The sequence below is a fragment of the Leucoraja erinacea genome, chromosome 12, assembly GCF_028641065.1.
Source record: "Leucoraja erinacea ecotype New England chromosome 12, Leri_hhj_1, whole genome shotgun sequence".
Classification (NCBI taxonomy): domain Eukaryota; kingdom Metazoa; phylum Chordata; class Chondrichthyes; order Rajiformes; family Rajidae; genus Leucoraja; species Leucoraja erinaceus.
Window position 1 is genome coordinate 1,101,641 of NC_073388.1, and position 18,521 is coordinate 1,120,161.

Consider the following 18,521-nt stretch of genomic DNA (forward strand, 5'->3'; position numbering starts at 1 on the left):
CAGCTTTGTAGGTTAATTGTCTTTGGTGAAATTGTAAAGTGTGTAGGGTAGTGCCAGTGTACGGGTGATTGCTGGTCAGTGTGGACTAGGTGGGCTGAAGGGCCTGTTTCCGTGCTGTATCTCTAAAGTCTAAAGCAAAGTCTAAAGATTCCAGCATCTATAGTTCCTCCTGTGTCCACAATTAGAGAATTGATGGGTGTGTGTAATCTGAAGTGACTACCTCTTGTCATGTTTGTAATGCCAATGTAGTTAGTCAGCTCCAGAGCCAGGGCCTGCAGAGCTAGAGCAGCAAGCTTCCTGTTGCAAGCTGGGCGGTTGGGGGTGGTTGATGTAGCTGTGTTGCAGGGCTCAGCGTGCTCGCGCGATGTCCTCACACCAATGAGGTGCACGGGCTGGGGTGACACACTCCTCGCCACGGCTCGTGGTTACCGGTTTCCTGTGGGTGTGTTGCCATGAGACAGCGAGAGGAAGCTCGGCCACCCGCCCACTGCTGAACGCTCCGTCACACGGCCACAGCTGAGCGCTCCGTCACATGGCCTCTCTGTGACCCATGTCCCACGCACAGTCTGTTCCCACTCCCCGCACACGCCCACTCCCCCGCACACGCCCACTCCCCCGCACACGCCCACTCCCGCTCACACGCCCACTCCCCCGCACACGCCCACTCCCCCCACACACGCCCACTCCCCGCGCACACGCCCACTCCCCCGCACACGCCCACTCCCACGCACACGCCCACTCCCCGCACACGCCCACTCCCCCGCACACGCCCACTCCCGCTCACGCGCCCACTCCCCCGCACACGCCCACTCCCCCACACACGCCCACTGCCTCGCACACGCCCACTCCCCCGCACACGCCCACTCCCACTCACACGCCCACTCCCCGCACACGCCCACTCCCCCACTCACACGCCACACTCCCCCGCACACGCCCACTCCCCCGCACACTCCCACTCCCCCGCACACGCCCACTCCCCGCACACGCCCACTCACACGCCCACTCCCCCGCACACGCCCACTCCCCCGCACACGCCCACTCCCCCGCTCCCACCCACCCCACACACACGCCCACTCCCCGCGCACACGCCCACTCCCACGCCCACTCCCCTGCACACGCCCACTCACACGCCCACTCCCCCGCACACGCCCCTCCCCCGCCACGCCCCACTCCCCCGCACACGCCCACTCCCCCGCACACGCCCACTCCCACTCACACGCCCACTCCCCGCACACGCCCACTCCCCCGCACACACGCCCCCACTCCCCCGCACACGCCCACTCCCCGCACACGCCCACACACGCCCACTCCCCTGCACACGCCCACTCCCCCGCACACGCCCACTCCCCCCACGCACACGCCCACTCCCCCGCACACGCCCACTCCCCGCACACGCCCTCCCCGCACACACGCCCACTCCCCCGCACACTCCCCATCCCCCGCACACGCACACTCCCCCGCACACGCCCCATCCCCCCGCACACGCCCCATCCCCCGCACACGCCCACCCCCGCACACTCCCACTCCCCCGCACACGCCCACTCCCCGCACACGCCCACTCCCCGCACACGCCCACTCCCCCGCACACGCCCACTCCCCCGCACACTCCCACTCCCCCCACACGCCCACTCCCCGCACACGCCCACTCCCCGCACACGCCCACTCCCCCGCACACGCCCACTCCCCCGCACACGCCCACTCCCCCGCACACGCCCCCACTCCCCCGCACACGCCCACTCCCCCGCACACACCCCACTCCCCCTCACACGCCCCACTCACACGCCCACTCACCCCGCACACACCCACTCCCACTCGCATGCCCACTCACCCGCCCACTCCCACTCGCACACGCCCACTCCCACATCCCCCACACACGCCCACTCCCACTCGCATGCCCACTCCCACTCACACGCCCACTCCCACTCACATGCGCTCTGACCCAACAGTCCCCTCGACCCGAGTAGTAGCGGTCATATACGGGACAAGGGCGGTCCCGTATGGAACAAACCAATTTAGCCCAATATACGGGATGTCCCGGCTAATACGTGGCATTTGGCAACACTAATGACCCTGCAGCCCCACGCAGGCTGTGAGTTAGAGTTCAGTTTAGTTTATCGTCATGTGTGCCGAGGTGCAGTGAAAAGCTTTTTGTTGCCTGCTAACCCAGTCAGTGAATATACAATACATGATTACAATCGAGCCGTCCACATGATAAGAGAATAACGTTTAGAGCAAGGCAAAATCCAACCAAGGATAGTCCCAGGGCCTCCGAATAGGTAGATGGGAGGTCAGGACCGCTCTCTAGTTGGTGAGAGGATGATTCAGTTGCCTGATAACAGCTGGGAAGAAACTGTCCCTGAATCTGGAGGTGTGTGTGTTCACACTTCTGTACCACTTGCCTGATGGGAGAGGGGGTGATAAGGGTGAGCGGGATGAGACTGGTCCGTGATGATGCTGCTGGCCTTGCCGAGGCAGCGTGAGGTGTAGATGGGGATGTCCTAGTCCCCAGGACACACGATGAGGTGGCTGGGAGTGTGGAGACTCTCAGAGCCACAGGGCACTACAGACACTGTCATCTCAAAGCCGTGCGGAGGAACCTTCTGCAGCCTCATGCTGACACCCCTGCACTCTCAGTCCACTTAGCCTAACAGCATCGATTGCCTTTGGAGAAATGATTTCTATGTCTTTTCCAGGAATGGTAGGGATCAATTCAGTTTAATTTTAGCCCGGCCTGATGATGTAAATCATCTTCATTGGCAAGTTGCCAGCCTTACTGCACAAACCCGTGCTCCTCAATAATCTGGCCCACAGTCCCCCCCCCCCGCCCACCAAGATGAGTTGAGCCTCTGTGGTGGACGTGTAGTTCCTGACCCTCACAGGGACTGTTATAAGGAATATGAGCAGAATTAGGCCATTCGGCCCATCAACTCTACTCTGCCGTTCAATCATGGCTGATCTATCTATCTCTCTGTCCTAACCCCATTCTCCTGCCTTCTCCCCATAACCTCTGACACCCGTACTAATCAAGAAGGACTGTGCCAGTGTAAAGAGAGACACAAAATGCTGGAGTAACTCAGCGGGACGGGCAGCATTTCTGGAGAGAAGGAATGGGTGACGTTTCGGGTCGAGACCCTTCTTCAGACCTAAAACGTCACCCATTCCTTCTCTCCAGAGTTGCTGCCTGTCCCGCTGAGTTACTCCGTCTTTTTGTGTCTATCTCTGGTTTAAACCAGCATCTGCAGTTCCTTCCTACGCATTTAATTTAATTAAATCTCTGTCCCCACAGATGCTACCTGATTTGTTGAGAAATATCTGTTTTCTGCGTGGAGTTTGCATGTTTTCCCTGAGAAAGCGCAGGAAGAAAGTGTGAACCTTGTGTCTTTTTTTGTAAACCAGCAACTGAGCGGCACGGTGGCGCAGTGGGTTGAACTGCTGCCTCACAGCGCCAGAGACCCGCGATCCATCCTGTCTACGGGCGCTGTCTGTACGGAGTTTGCACGTTCTCCCCATGACCTGCGTGGGTTTTCTCTGAGGTCTTCAGTTTTTCAGCCACACTCCAAAGACGTACAGATTTGTAGGTTAATTGGGCTTGGTATAAGTATAAACTGTCCCTTGTGTGTGTGTAGGATAGTGTTAATGTGCGGGGATCGCTGGTCGGCGCAGTGGGTCGAAGGGCCTGTCTCCGTGCTGTATCTCTAAACTAAACCACAGTTCCTTGTATCTACTTTCAAGAGAGAGCTAGATAGGGCTCTTAAAAATAGTGGAGTCAGGGGATATGGGGAGAAGGCAGGAACGGGGTACTGATTGGGGATGATCAGCCATGACCACATTGAATGGTGGTGCTGGCTTGAAGGGCCGAATGGCCTACTCCTGCACCTATTGTCTATAGTCTACATTATCTGTTTTTTTAATTTCTGATTTCCAACATTGGGTGACTTTTATTCTTTTTGCTTGTCATCATATGAGTTTGTCCTTCAGTTAGCCGGGCTGTGCGGTGAATCGATGCAGCTTTTCGCTTTGCCGTACTCGAGTGCATCGTCAATGATGGCAAAGATGTACTTGGATCATGATATCTGCTGTGTGAGCAGCACATAGCGGCCTTTTGTCCGAGACACCGCTGCTGTAGTGTGTGTGTGTGTGCGCGCGCGCGTGTGCGTGCGACACCTTGTCCACGTGCGGCTCTCTGTTTCAGACCCATCCTCCACGGTACATAATGATCGGGGCAGAATTAGGCCATTCAGCCCATCAAGTCTACTCCACCATTCAATCATGGCTGATCTATCTCTCCCTCCTAACCCCATTCTCCTGCCTTCTCCCCATAACCCCTTTGGCTCCATGACCCCTGACCTCTGCACCCAGGACCATCGACCCCTGACCTCAGTGCCTGGGCTCCGTGACCCCTGCCCTATGCACCCAGGACCATCAACCCCTGAGCTCAGGCCACAGGCTCCCTGACCCCTGCCCTCTGCACCCAGGACTATCGACCCCTGACCTCAGGCCACAGGCTCCATGACCCCTGACCCCCAACGCTCCCTCCTTCCGCACTGTCCGTCCTCCCATCACGCGCTCTGTGTTAAATCCGGGCTCGTTTCCCGTGCGTGAAGTGCATGCTGGGAGCTCTGGCAAAGTTGCCTAAAAAGTTCCCCTTGTCCGTACTTCCCCTTCAGTGAACTCCTTCCCCGGTGCTTTCCCCCACATCCAACCACATTAGCTCAGTTGTCCGGTTCTTGCTAATTTGAACACTTTTCATGCAAGGCATTGAAACAAGGCACTAACTCGTTGAAGTGCTCTGATCATCCTGACCTTCTTAGTCTAGATTAGTGTAGAGATACAGCGCGGAAACAGGCCCTTCAGCTACTGATTCTGTGCCGACCAGCGATCCCTGTACACTAACACCATTCTGTGCCGACCAGCGATCCCTGTACACTAACACCATTCTGTGCCGACCAGCGATCCCTGTACACTAACACCATTCTGTGCCGACCAGCGATCCCTGTACACTAACACCATTCTGTGCCGACCAGCGATCCCTGTACACTAACACCATTCTGTGCCGACCAGCGATCCCTGTGCCGACCAGCGATCCCTGTAACACACCATTCTGTGCCGGCCAGCGATCCCTGTACACTAACACCATTCTGTGCCGACCAGCGATCCCTGTATACTAACACCGTTCTACACAGTGGGGACAATTGGCAATTTTTTGACAAAGCCTGAACCCAATTAACCCACAAACCCGTACGTCTTTGGAGTGTGGGAGGAAACCGGAGCACCCGGAGAAAACCCACGCAGGTCACGGGGGGAAGGTACAAACCGTACCGACAGCACCTGCAGTCAGGATCGAACCTGTGTCTGTGGCGCTGTAAGGCCACTCGACCGCTGCACCACCATGCTGCCCTGCCCTCTGTGTGTGGTATATTCCCCCAGTCCTACTCCAGGGTTTGAGTGACAATGCAAGGCCTCAGATGGGGGGGGGAGGAGAGGCAAAGCCGCAATGAAGTTGTTGACTCACTTCCTGTGCTGTTGCAAACTGAAAGTAAGTTTTGGATGAATTGTATTAGATTAGATTAGATTATTTTAATGACCACACAGTTAAGCTGGTGGAATTCAGGTTCAGTACAGGGTGTTATACAGTAGGCTGATTCCCGTCAAACATAACATAAAAACACAACAACAAACAGTATACAGTACATGCACGAGGTGGCTATGTGATGTTGTCATAGGGTGTTCAGAATTCGAATTGCATGTGGATAGAAACTGTTTTTAAATGGTGATGTTTTGGCGGGCAGTGAGCTGTAGCGCCTTCCTGAGGGCAGCAGGTGGAAGATGTGGTGAGCTGGGTGGGTGGGATCAGAAATGATTTTCTTCACCCTTGACACGGTCCGTTTGAGATTGAGTGATTCTATTGATGGGAGGGGAGTGCTGATGATTTTGGATGCTTTGTTGACAATGCGCTGTAGTTTATTACGGGAGTGAGTGTCTAAACTGCTGTACCAGACTGTTATTGATGAAGTGAGCATGCTTTGGATGATGGCTGTGTAAAAACGGATTAGGAGATGTTTCCTCACTCTGAACTTCTTGAGCTGGCGGAGAAAGAAAAGTCTTTGGTTGGCTTTTGTATTGTATTCAATTTATAATCATTATCTCATATTAGAGACAACGAAATAAATGTTCCTTACAGTCAAGTATCATAATAAATAAATAAATAAACAAATACTAAATAAGACCTATTAAAATAAAGAAAAGCACAAACACAGACACAACACACTCCACAGTGGCTCCAAAGTGGCACCAAAGTTGAGGAAGGCACCATAGTCCAGCCAGCCTCCCCGCCGATCTTCCCAGATGTTCACCCGTGGTCGGGGCCTCCCGAGCACCCGCAGTCGCCACCACGGGTGGTCCGATGCGCAGACCCTCTCGCCGGGATGATCGTACACCGACGCCGAACCCCGACGGAGAACATCCTCAGCGGCCCGGACCTCCCGATCTGCCGCCTCCCACCGGAGTCCGCGGCTCCCGAGTCCGCAGGCCGAGCCGGGCGGAGTCGCAGGACTCCGCAATGTTGGTCAGCGCCGCCCCCGTTAGGAGCTCCGTGATGTCGGTGCAGTAGGCCCAGCACTCCGGAACTCCAAACGGCGATCCCCGGTTTCATCTCACGCCCCGCGATGTTTCTAACGCTGCGCCGCTGCTGCTGGAGCTCTGGTCAGTCCCGGCAGGAAAGGCCGCGCCAATCCAGGTAGGACGCTGGGGGGGGGGGGGGGGATGTGACTCGAATAATAGTCGCATCCTCTCCAGGAAGAGACTGAAGGACAGTAACCCCCTTAATGTCTTCTCCCACATAAACATTAAAAAAACACAAAAAACACATTTCGACATAACAAAAAAAAAAATGATACCGGACTGAAGGTGGAGGCAACTAGCACCAGCACCACCGGAAATACAATGAAATGCAGTTTCAGTACAATCAGTGCGTTGAGGTACAGTGCAAAGCTTTTGTTGCGAGCTATCCAGTCTGTGAAAAGAATTAATTATTCAGCCGTCCACAGTGTACAGATACAGGATAAAGGGAATCATGTTGAGTGCAAGAAGCTGCTGAAATCCTGAGTATTTGAGGAACTTTGCCAATTCATTTCCTCCACAGATGCTGCCTGACCAGCTGACTTCCTCCAGTAGTTTGTGTTCCGCACAGGATTGCAGCATCTGCAGTCTTCCCCTCAGCTAACAAAGAACCCTTCTACATTTTCCTTGATCTGTCCCCTTTGATCTGCCGTTTTCACACCTTGCCCTTCCATGTCTTTGTCTCCCTCTCCCCAATCAGTCTGAAGAAGGGTTTCAGCCCGAAATCACCCATTCCTTTCCTCCAGCGATGCTGCCTGTCCCGCTGAGTTTCTCCAGCTTTTTTGTCTACCTTAGTTGGATTCTTGATCAGTAAAGGTATCAAAGCTTCTGGGGAGAAGGCAGGAGAGAGATAGATCAGCCAAGATTGAATGGTGGTGTAGACTGGATGGGCCGAATGGGCTATGTTTCTATGTTTCTATTCTGTTCCTATCACTTATAAACGTATATACTTGGTGAGCTGATGGTTTTCCAGATTAATCTGGTGCGTTAATCGCTGCAAGGGGCACGTTCTGGGTGTGTTTGAAACACTGGACTCATTAATTCTGACTCATTTTACCAGAGGAAGCAAGAGATTTAACTTTGACAAGATTGGAAATGTCCCCGTGGGTGAAAAAAAACACAACTGAGTGAATTGAAGCAATGTGGGCAGGAATAAGATCAACCTTCTTGTGTACGGCGTGCACAGCCTAAAGTTGGACAACTTGTTATATTTGATCTCATTTGATTGTGCACGCCGGGTTGATTGCATTCGTCGAAGCAGGTCGGGCCACGCGAAGGTTGCAATCTCCCCTCCCCAGGAATAAGATAGAAACATAGAAACACAGAAATTAGGTGCAGGAGTAGAGGCCATTCGGCCCTTCGAGCCTGCACCGCCATTCAATATGATCATGGCTGATCATCCAACTCAGTATCCCGTACCTGCCTTCTCTCCATACCCCCTGATCCCCTTAGCCCCAAGGGCCACATCTAACTCCCTCTTAAATATAGCCAATGAAGTGGCCTCAACTACCCTCTGTGGCAGAGAGTTCCAGAGATTCACCACTCTCTGCGTGAAAAAAGTTCTTCTCATCTCGGTTTTAAAGGATTTCCCCTTTATCCTTAAGCTGTAACCCCTTGTCCTGGACTTCCCTAACATCGGGAACAATCTTCCCGCATCTAGCCTGTCCAACCCCTTAAGAATTTTGTAAGTTTCTATAAGATCCCCTCTCAATCTCCTAAATTCTAGAGAGTATAAACCAAGTCAATCCAGTCTTTCTTCATAAGCCAGTCCTGACATCCCAGGAATCAGTCTGGTGAACCGTCTCTGCACTCCCTCTATGGCAATAATGTCCTTCCTCAGATTTGGAGACCAAAACTGTACGCAATACTCCAGGTGTGGTCTCACCAAGACCCTGTACAACTGCAGTAGAACCTCCCTGCTCCTATACTCAAATCCTTTTGCAATGAAAGCTAACATACCATTTGCTTTCTTTACTGCCTGCTGCACCTGCATGCCTACCTTCAATGACTGGTGTACCATGACACCCAGGTCTCGCTGCATCTCCCCCTTTCCCAATCGGCCACCATTTAGATAATAGTCTGCTTTCCTGTTTTTGCCACCAAAATGGATAACCTCACATTTATCCACATTATACTGCATCTGCCAAACATTTGCCCACTCACCCAGCCTATCCAAATCACCCTGCAGTCTCCTAGCATCCTCCACACAGCTAACACTGCCCCCCAGCTTAGTGTCATCCGCACAACTCGGAGATATTGCCTGCAATTACCTCATCCAGATCCTTAATATATATTGTAAATAGCTGGGGTCCCAGTACTGAGCCTTGGGGTACCCCACTAGTCACTCCCTGCCATTGTGAAAAGGACCCGTTTACTCCTACTCTTTGCTTCCTGTTTGCCAGCCAGTTCTCTATCCACATCAATACTGAACCCCCAATGCCTTGTGCTTTAAGTTTGTATACTAATTTCTTATGTGGGACCTTGTCGAAAGCCTTCTGGAAGTCCAGATACACCACATCCACTGTTTCTCCCCTATCCACGCTACTAGTTACATCCTCGAAAAATTCTATAAGATTCGTCAGACATGATTTACCTTTCGTAAATCCATGCTGACTTTGTCCAATGATTTCACCACTTTCCAAATGTGCTGCTATCCCATCTTTAATAACTGACTCTAGCAGTTTCCCCACTACCGATGTTAGACTAACTGGTCTGTAATTCCCCATTTTCTCTCTCCCTCCCTTCTTAAAAAGTGGGGTTACGTTTGCTACCCGCCAATCTTCAGGAACTACTCCAGAATCTAAAGAGTTTTGAAAGATTATTACTAATGCATCCACTATTTCTGGAGCTACTTCCTTAAGTACTCTGGGATGCAGCCTATCTGGCCGTGGGGATTTATCGGCCTTTAATCCATTCAATTTACCCAACACCACTTCCCGGCTAACCTGGATTTCACTCAATTCCTCCAACTCCTTTGACCCGCGGTCCCCTGCTATTTCCGGCAAATTATTTATGTCTTCCTTAGTGAAGACGGAACCAAAGTAGTTATTCAATTGGTCCGCCATATCCTTGTTCCCCATGATCAACTCCCCTGTTTCTGACTGCAAGGGACCTACATTTGTTTTAACTAATCTCTTTCTTTTCACATATCTATAAAAACCTTTGCAGTCAGTTTTTATGTTCCCTGCCAGTTTTCTTTCATAATCTATTTTTCCTTTTCTAATTAAGCTCTTTGTCCTCCTCTGCTGGTCTTTGAATTTCTCCCAGTCCTCCGGTATGCTGCTTTTTCTGGCTAATTTGTACGCATCATCCTTCGCTTTGATACTATCTCCTGATTTCCCTTGTTATCCATGGATGTATACCTTCCCTGATTTATTTTTGCAAGAAACTGGGATGAACAATTTTTGTAGTTCATCCATGCAGTCTTTAAATGTCTTCCATTGCATATCCACCGTCAACCCTTTTAGAATTAATTGCCAGTCAATCTTGGCCAATTCACGTTTCATACCCTCAAAGTTACCTTTCTGTAAGTTCAGAACCATTGTTTCTGAATTAACAATGTCACTCTCCATCCTAATGAAGAACTCAACCATATTATGGTCACTCTTGCCCAAGGGGGCACATACAACAAGATTGCTAACTAACCCTTCCTCATTACTCAATACCCAGTCTAAAATAGCCTGCTCTCTCGTTGGTTCCTCTACATGTTGATTTAGATAACTATCCCGCATACATTCCAAGAAATCCTCTTCCTCAGCACCCCAGATGCTGGAAAAATCGAAGGTTGACAAAAATGCTGGAGAAACTCAGTGGGTGAGGCAGCATCTATGGAGCGAAGGAATAGGCGACGTTTTGGGTCGAGACCCTTCTTCAGACTGATGTGGGGATGGGGGGTGGGCAGAAGATAAAACAAACATACCTATAATTCTGTCAGATGGCTCTCAATGATGCGTTCTACCAGGGCGCTGTTTGCCCACACTGATCCCGTCCACGACTGGTGACTTTTACAGCGCGGAAACACAGACTCTTCAGCCTGCTGAGTCCGCGCCGACCAGCGATCCCCGCACATTCACAATATCCCACACACGCACGCAGACCAAGACAATGAACCTACAAACATGTACGTCTGTGGAGGGCGACCTTTCTGGGTACAACAGTCCGGTTGATGAATTGTCGAGCGTGTTAGTGTTTGCAAGCGGAGTGGTTCATGGTGCCAAATGCCATCAAGGAGCTTCCCCCACGCTCATAAATCATAGAGCTGAACTGAGCCCCAGACGAGGAGGCCCACCGCTGGCTACGGGAGTAAGATCGTCCCGTCAACGGAAGTCTGGAGGCCCCCGACCACTGGAGGACAAAGAAGGGAGAGGGTCAACTTTTTATCGCCTTCCATCACAGTGAGGAATGTGGAGGAGTCACTGTGGTGGATGTTTATTTTAATATGTAGTTTGTGTGTTCTGTTGCTTTTTATTAGTATGACTGCATGGCAAATTAAATTCCTCGTGTGTTGCAAAACATACTTGGCTAATAAAGTGAATTTGAGTATAGATGGGCATGTTAATGGTCATGGTTGAAATGGGCTGAATGGCCTGTTTCCCTGCTGTATTACTCTAATATAAGCTAGGGCAGTGCGTTCAGTCTGGTGTTTAAGAAGGAACTGCAGATGCTGGAAAAATCGAAGGTTGACAAAAATGCTGGAGAAACTCAGTGGGTGAGGCAGCATCTATGGAGCGAAGGAATAGGCGACGTTTTGGGTCGAGACCCTTCTTCAGACTGATGTGGGGATGGGGGGTGGGCAGAAGAAAGGAAGAGGCGGAGACTGGGGTGTGGGAGAGTTGGGAATGGGAGGGGAAAGAAGGAGAAAGCAGGGACTACATGAAATTGGACAAGTCAATGTTCATACCGCTGGGGTGTAAACTACCCAAGTGAAATATGAGATGCAATTTACAGTGGGACTCACTCTGGCCTTGGAGGAGGCCCAGGACAGAAAGGTCGGATTCGGAATGGGAGGGGGAGTTGAAGTGCTGGGCCACCGGGAGATCAGGTTGGTTATTGCGGACCGAGCGGAGGTGTTCGGCGAAACGATCGCCAAGCCTACGCTTGGTCTCACCGATGTAGAGCAGTTGACACCTAGAGAAATGGTCTGCTTTCTTCATGTTGGTTAGATTTCTTTAGTTGAAATTGAACTAAAGTATCATCTAAGACCCACACCATCCTGGCCACACACGCATCTCCTTGCTACCTTCAGGTAGAAGGTACAGGAGCCTGAAGACTGCAACAACCAGGTTCAGGAATAGCTACTTCCCCACAGCCATCAGGCTATTAAACCTGGCTCGAACAAAACTCTGATTATTAATAACCACTTTCTGTTATTTACATTTTATCAGTTTATTTATTGATGTGTGTACATATTTATATCATGGTATATGGACACACTGATCTGTTCTGTAGTAAATGCCTACTATGTTCTGTTGTACTGAAGCAAAGCAAGGATTTCATTGTCCTATACAGGGACACATGACAATAAACTCACTTGAACTTGAACTATTTTCGTCTTTGCAGGAGAAAGCTAAGATCGTGGAGCCGTTGGATTATGAGAATGTAATTGAGCAGAAGAGATCCCAGATCCAAGGCGACAGCTTGCGGGATCTTCTGCAGTTCCCCGTGGACGAGGTCTCGGTGAGTAGCTCATCCATAAAGTCCGTGTCCCGTGGCAACGGTCAAGTGTAGCTTGTAGTTATTGGACACAGGGTATGGAAACGCGCAGTTGGCAACGTGGCGTCTGATGCAGGGACCGTCTAGCCAGTTGGAGCAATGTCACAGCCCAGCTGGAGGGCAGCACGGTGGCGCAGCAGGTAGAGCTGCTGCCTCACCGACCCAGAGACCCAGGTTCAATCCTGACTACGGGTGCTGCCTGTACGGAGTTTGTACGTTCTCCCCGTGACCACGTGGGTTTTCTCCAGGTGCTCCGGTCTCCTCCCACACTCCAAAGGCGAGTGGGTTTGTAGGTTAATTGGCTTCTGTAAAATTGTCCCTAGTGTGTAGGGTAGTGCTAGAGTACGGGGTGATCGCTGGTCAGCGCGGACTGGGTGGGTGGCAGGGCTTGTTTCCGCGCTGTATCTCGAAAGCCTAAAGTCAGAACATCCACGCCCAGCGGTGTCAGAAGAGGTTCTAAATACAAATGTTTTTCCCTGTCCAGATCGCTACAGTTCCACACCACAGACGGACAGTGTGCTCCGCGCTGCCTCCTGATGCCGAGGCACAGGCTCAAGGCCTGTTGGTCAAAGAGGTACAGTCTGTGTGTGCGTGTGCGTGTGTGTGTGTGCGTGTGTGTGTGTGTGTGTGTGTCTAATTTTGATAAACTAATCACTCAGTGATGATAGACACAAAATGCTGGAGTAACTGCGGGTGAGGCAGCATCTCTGGAGAGAAGGAATGGGAAAGTTTTGGGTAGAGACGATACTGCAAACTGAGTCGGGGAGAGGGAGACATAGAGATAAGGACGGGTAAGATGTGAAAATGAGACAAGGGGATGAGGTTCAAGGAAAATGTAGAATAGATCATTGTTAGTTGGGACAATAGACAATAGGTGCAGGAGTAGGCCATTCGGCCCTTCGAGTCAGCACCGCCATTCAATGTGATCATGGCTGATCATCCCCAATCAGTACCCCGTTCCTGCCTTCTCCCCATATCCCATTACTCCGCAATTTTCAAGAGCCCTATCAAGCTCCCTCTTGAAAGTATCCAGAGAACCGGCCTCCACCACCCTCTGAGGCAGAAAATTCCACAGACTCGCCACTCTCTGTGAGAAAAAGTGTTTCCTCGTCTCCGTTCTAAATGGCGAAGGTGAGCAGGGGGACGTTCTGATTAGTCGGAGAACTGGGAAGGAGGAGAGGATGGAGAGAGAGAGCTGCAGTGCATCTCATAGTCTTCGTGCCTTAAGGGCCTGTCCCACTTGGGCCACATTTTGGGAGACAGCCTGAAAATAGGTTGTTGCAGCGTGGTGGCAGTGTTACACTGTGTGGTGGTGGTGGCAGTGTTACACAGTGTGGTGGTGGTGGCAGTGTTACACAGTGTGGTGGTGGCAGTGTTACACAGTGTGGTGGTGGCAGTGTTACACTGTGTGGTGGTGGCAGTGTTACAGTGTGTGGTGGTGGCATTGTTACACAGTGTGGTGGTGGCAGTGTTACACAGTGTGGTGGTGGCAGTGTTACACAGTGTGGTGGTGGTGGTGGCAGTGTTACACAGTGTGGTGGTGGCAGTGTTATACAGTGTGGTGGTGGTGGCAGTTTTACACGGAGTGGTGGTGGCAGTGTTACACAGTGTGGTGGTGGCAGTGTTATACAGTGTGTGTGGTGGTGGCAGTGTTACACAGTGTGGTGGTGGCAGTGTTACACTGTGTGGTGGTGGCAGTGTTACACAGTGTGGTGGTGGCAGTGTTACACTGTGTGGTGGTGGCAGTGTTACACTGTGTGGTGGTGGCAGTGTTACACAGTGTGGTGGTGGCAGTGTTACACAGTGTGGTGGTGTGGTGGCAGTGTTACACAGTGTGTGGTGGTGGCAGTGTTACACAGTGTGGTGGTGGTGGGCAGTGTTACACAGTGTGGTGGTGGTGGCAGTGTTACACAGTGTGGTGGTGGCAGTGTTACACTGTGTGTAGTGGTGGCAGTGTTACACAGTGTGGTGGTGGCAGTGTTACACAGTGTGGTGGTGGTGGCAGTGTTACACTGTGTGGTGGTGGCAGTGTTACACTGTGTGGTGGTGGCAGTGTTACACAGTGTGGTGGTGGCAGTGTTACACTGTGTGGTGGTGGCAGTGTTATACAGTGTGGTGGTGTCAGTGTTACACTGTGTGGTGGTGGCAGTGTTACAGTGTGTGGTGGTGGCAGTGTTACACAGTGTGGTGGTGGCAGTGTTACACAGTGTGGTGGCAGTGCAGTGTTACACAGTGTGGTGGTGGCAGTGTTACACAGTGTGGTGGTGGTGGCAGTGATACACAGTGTGGTGGTGGCAGTGTTACACAGTGTGTGGTGGTGGCAGTGTTACACAGTGTGGTGGTGGCAGTGTTACACAGTGTGGTGGTGGCAGTGTTACACAGTGTGGTGGCAGTGTTACACAGTGTGGTGGCAGTGTTACACAGTGTGGTGGCAGTGTTTACACAGTGTGGTGGTGGTGGCAGTGTTACACAGTGTGTGGTGGTGGCAGTGTTATACAGTGTGTGGTGGTGGCAGTGTTACACAGTGTGGTGGTGGCAGTGTTACACAGTGTGGTGGTGGCAGTGTTACACAGTGTGGTGGTGGTGGCAGTGATACACAGTGTGGTGGTGGTGGCAGTGTTATACAGTGTGTGGTGGTGGCAGTGTTACACAGTGTGGTGGTGGCAGTGTTACACAGTGTGGTGGTGGCAGTGTTACACAGTGTGGTGGCAGTGTTACACAGTGTGGTGGTGGCAGTGTTACACAGTGTGGTGGTGGTGGCAGTGATACACAGTGTGTGGTGGTGGCAGTGTTACACAGTGTGGTGGTGGCAGTGATACACAGTGTGTGGTGGTGGCAGTGTTACAGTGTGTGGTGGTGGTGGCAGTGTTACACAGTGTGGTGGTGGCAGTGTTACAGTGGTGGTGGCAGTGTTACACAGTGTGGTGGCAGTGTTACACAGTGTGGTGGTGGCAGTGTTACACAGTGTGGTGGTGGCAGTGTTACACAGTGTGGTGGTGGCAGTGTTACACAGTGTGGTGGTGGCAGTGTTACACAGTGTGGTGGTGGTGGCAGTGTTACACTGTGTGGTGGTGGCAGTGTTACACAGTGTGGTGGTGGCAGTGTTACACTGTGTGGTGGTGGCAGTGTTACACTGTGTGGTGGTGGCAGTGTTACACTGTGTGTGGTGGTGGCAGTGTTACACTGTGTGGTGGTGGCAGTGTTACACTGTGTGGTGGTGGCAGTGTTACACAGTGTGGTGGTGGCAGTGTTACACAGTGTGGTGGTGGCAGTGTTACACAGTGTGGTGGTGGCAGTGTTACACTGTGTGGTGGTGGCAGTGTTACATTGTTTGGTGGTGGCAGTGTTACACTTTGTGGTGGTGGCAGTGTTACAGTGTGGTGGTGGCAGTGTTACAGTGTGTGGTGGTGGCAGTGTTACACAGTGTGGTGGTGGCAGTGTTACACAGTGTGGTGGTGGCAGTGTTACAGTGTGTGGTGGTGGCAGTGTTACACAGTGTGGTGGTGGCAGTGTTACACTGTGTGGTGGTGGCAGTGTTACACAGTGTGGTGGTGGCAGTGTTACACAGTGTGGTGGTGGCAGTGTTACACTGTGTGGTGGTGGCAGTGTTACACTGTGTGGTGGTGGCAGTGTTACACTGTGTGGTGGTGGCAGTGTTACACAGTGTGGTGGTGGCAGTGTTACACAGTGTGGTGGTGGCAGTGTTACACTGTGTGGTGGTGGCAGTGTTACAGTGTGTGGTGGTGGCAGTGTTACAGTGTGTGGTGGTGGCAGTGTTACACTGTGTGGTGGTGGCAGTGTTACACAGTGTGGTGGTGGCAGTGTTACACTGTGTGGTGGTGGCAGTGTTACAGTGTGTGGTGGTGGCAGTGTTACAGTGTGTGGTGGTGGCAGTGTTACACAGTGTGGTGGTGGCAGTGTTACACAGTGTGGTGGTGGCAGTGTTACACTGTGTGGTGGTGGCAGTGTTACACTGTGTGGTGGTGGCAGTGTTACACTGTGTGGTGGTGGCAGTGTTACAGTGTGTGGTGGTGGCAGTGTTACAGTGTGTGGTGGTGGCAGTGTTACACTGTGTGGTGGTGGCAGTGTTACACTGTGTGGTGGTGGCAGTGTTACACTGTGTGGTGGTGGCAGTGTTACACTGTGTGGTGGTGGCAGTGTTACACTGTGTGGTGGTGGCAGTGTTACAGTGTGTGGTGGTGGCAGTGTTACACTGTGTGGTGGTGGCAGTGTTACAGTGTGTGGTGGTGGCAGTGTTACAGTGTGTGGTGGTGGCAGTGTTACACTGTGTGGTGGTGGCAGCATTACGCGGCATGACGCATGTAGTATCGCGCGGTGTCTCCTTGTCGCCGCTGGTTTTGGAATGTTCAAAATGTTTCCGCGTCATCTACATGTCTTATGCCGTGTGCCCTGTCGCGCGCTGACGTAACCTGTCCTGCGGGTGATGCAAGGTCATGACCTCGGCCGATGTCAAGCTGTTGTCCTCAGATGTGATAGACAGTGCCGCAGCCTGTCGTATCTCGCCGTATCGTATCGCGGATGGATGTATGTTGACTTCTGCTGCCGCTGTTTGACGTGTGTGTGGTCGCAGGATACCGTAGGCGCTGTCGTATGTTGGTGCCGTTGAGGTCCTGGAATTTGTGACGTTGACTGACGCAGATTGTCGCAGCTTGACGTCAACTGCGTCGTAGCCCGTCATAGAGTGTCGTACAACTTGACGGCTCTTCTCAAAGTGGGACCGGCCCTTTGTTGTTCTTGAATGATGTAGTATAATCATAATTACAACAACAAAACAGTCAGCACCGGCTACAACCCACATCATCCTGGCACCAACCTACGACAGCGCCTACGTCAGTTGAAGTCGTGTTACGTTCACTGGCGTCAAACCCACCGTCGCCGAAAAACGTTGAACATTTCAACATACAACGGCGACCAGGCTGAGGTACAGCTTTTTCAATAACACCATTACAATGCTGAACTTACAGTCCCGACACTGGCTATCTTTTATACTCTCCCATCTGTATACATTTATTTGCCTATTTGCCATTTATTAATTCATCCACAGTGCACATATTGTTTAACCAGTATTTTTATTTTTATTTCTACTATCTTGCACTCTGACCAGACGCTAAACTGCATTTTGTTGTAGCTGTACTCGTATTTGTGCAATGACAATGAAGTTGAATCAAATCAAATCAAAAACGTTCCGACTGTCTGGGTGACTGAGGAGACGACTCACAACCGTACAGGCGACACCCCGGTGACCATCTGGTGACAGCCTGGTCACCTGTAGTCATCTAAAAAATCACCTAAGTGGGACAGGGGCATTACTCCAACACTTTGTGTCTTAACATCAGAGAGAGTCTGAGTCGAATGTTTTTGGGGGACAATATCGGGATGCTTCACTGTTCAGCAGTGGAGGATGTGGTGGGTTGATGGCGTTTGGTGTCACGTTGCTGAAACAGTGTGTTGGTGTTTGGTTATTTATCTACAGTGTATCAGGACCTACAACTCCGACTGGCTTGTGGTCAACTACAAATATGAAGCTTATGGTGGGGATTTCCGGTCGTTGCCCAGGTGAGGCTGACTTTGGTTCGTCTGGAGAAAGGTGTGTCCAGGTTATGGCCAGAGCTCGATCCACCTGAGTGACTCCAGCTTCTCATCTGCGCCCCGTGCTGTGCCTAGTTGAGTATAGTTTAGTTTAGTTTAGAGATACAGCGTGGAAACAGGCCTTTCAGCCCACTGAGTGCGATCCCCCACACACACACACACTATCCTACACACACACACACACACACACACACACACACACACACACACACACACACACACACACACACACACACACACACACACACACACACACACACACACACACGGGACAATTTACATTTACACCAAGCCAATGAACCTACAAACCTGTACGTCTTTGGAGTGTGGGAGGAAACCAACGTTCTTGGAGGAAACCCACGCAGGTCACGGGGAGAACGTACAAACTTCCATAGTGCCCGTAGTGGATGGAGCCAAGTCTCTGGTGCTGAAAGTGCTCTAAGGCAGCAAATCTACCACTGTGCCCCCTAATGGGTGCAGAGAGACGAGTTGAGGGGCTGGGACAAGTCCTTGATCATGTTGGCTGTTTTCCCAAGGCAGCGTGAAGTGTAGATGGAGTCAATGGGGGGAAGTGTGGCCTG

At 51.7% G+C, this 18,521-nt stretch overlaps 1 protein-coding gene across 1 annotated transcript in view; it reads left to right on the forward strand.

The window, feature by feature from the left end:
• Positions 1–18,521, forward strand: part of LOC129701980 (dedicator of cytokinesis protein 11-like) — a 221,125-nt gene that overhangs the window by 24,470 nt on the left and 178,134 nt on the right. The window contains 3 exon segments of the mRNA XM_055643437.1: positions 12,178–12,294; positions 12,815–12,904; positions 17,825–17,907. Of these exon segments, the coding sequence (XP_055499412.1) occupies positions 12,178–12,294; positions 12,815–12,904; positions 17,825–17,907 (290 nt within the window).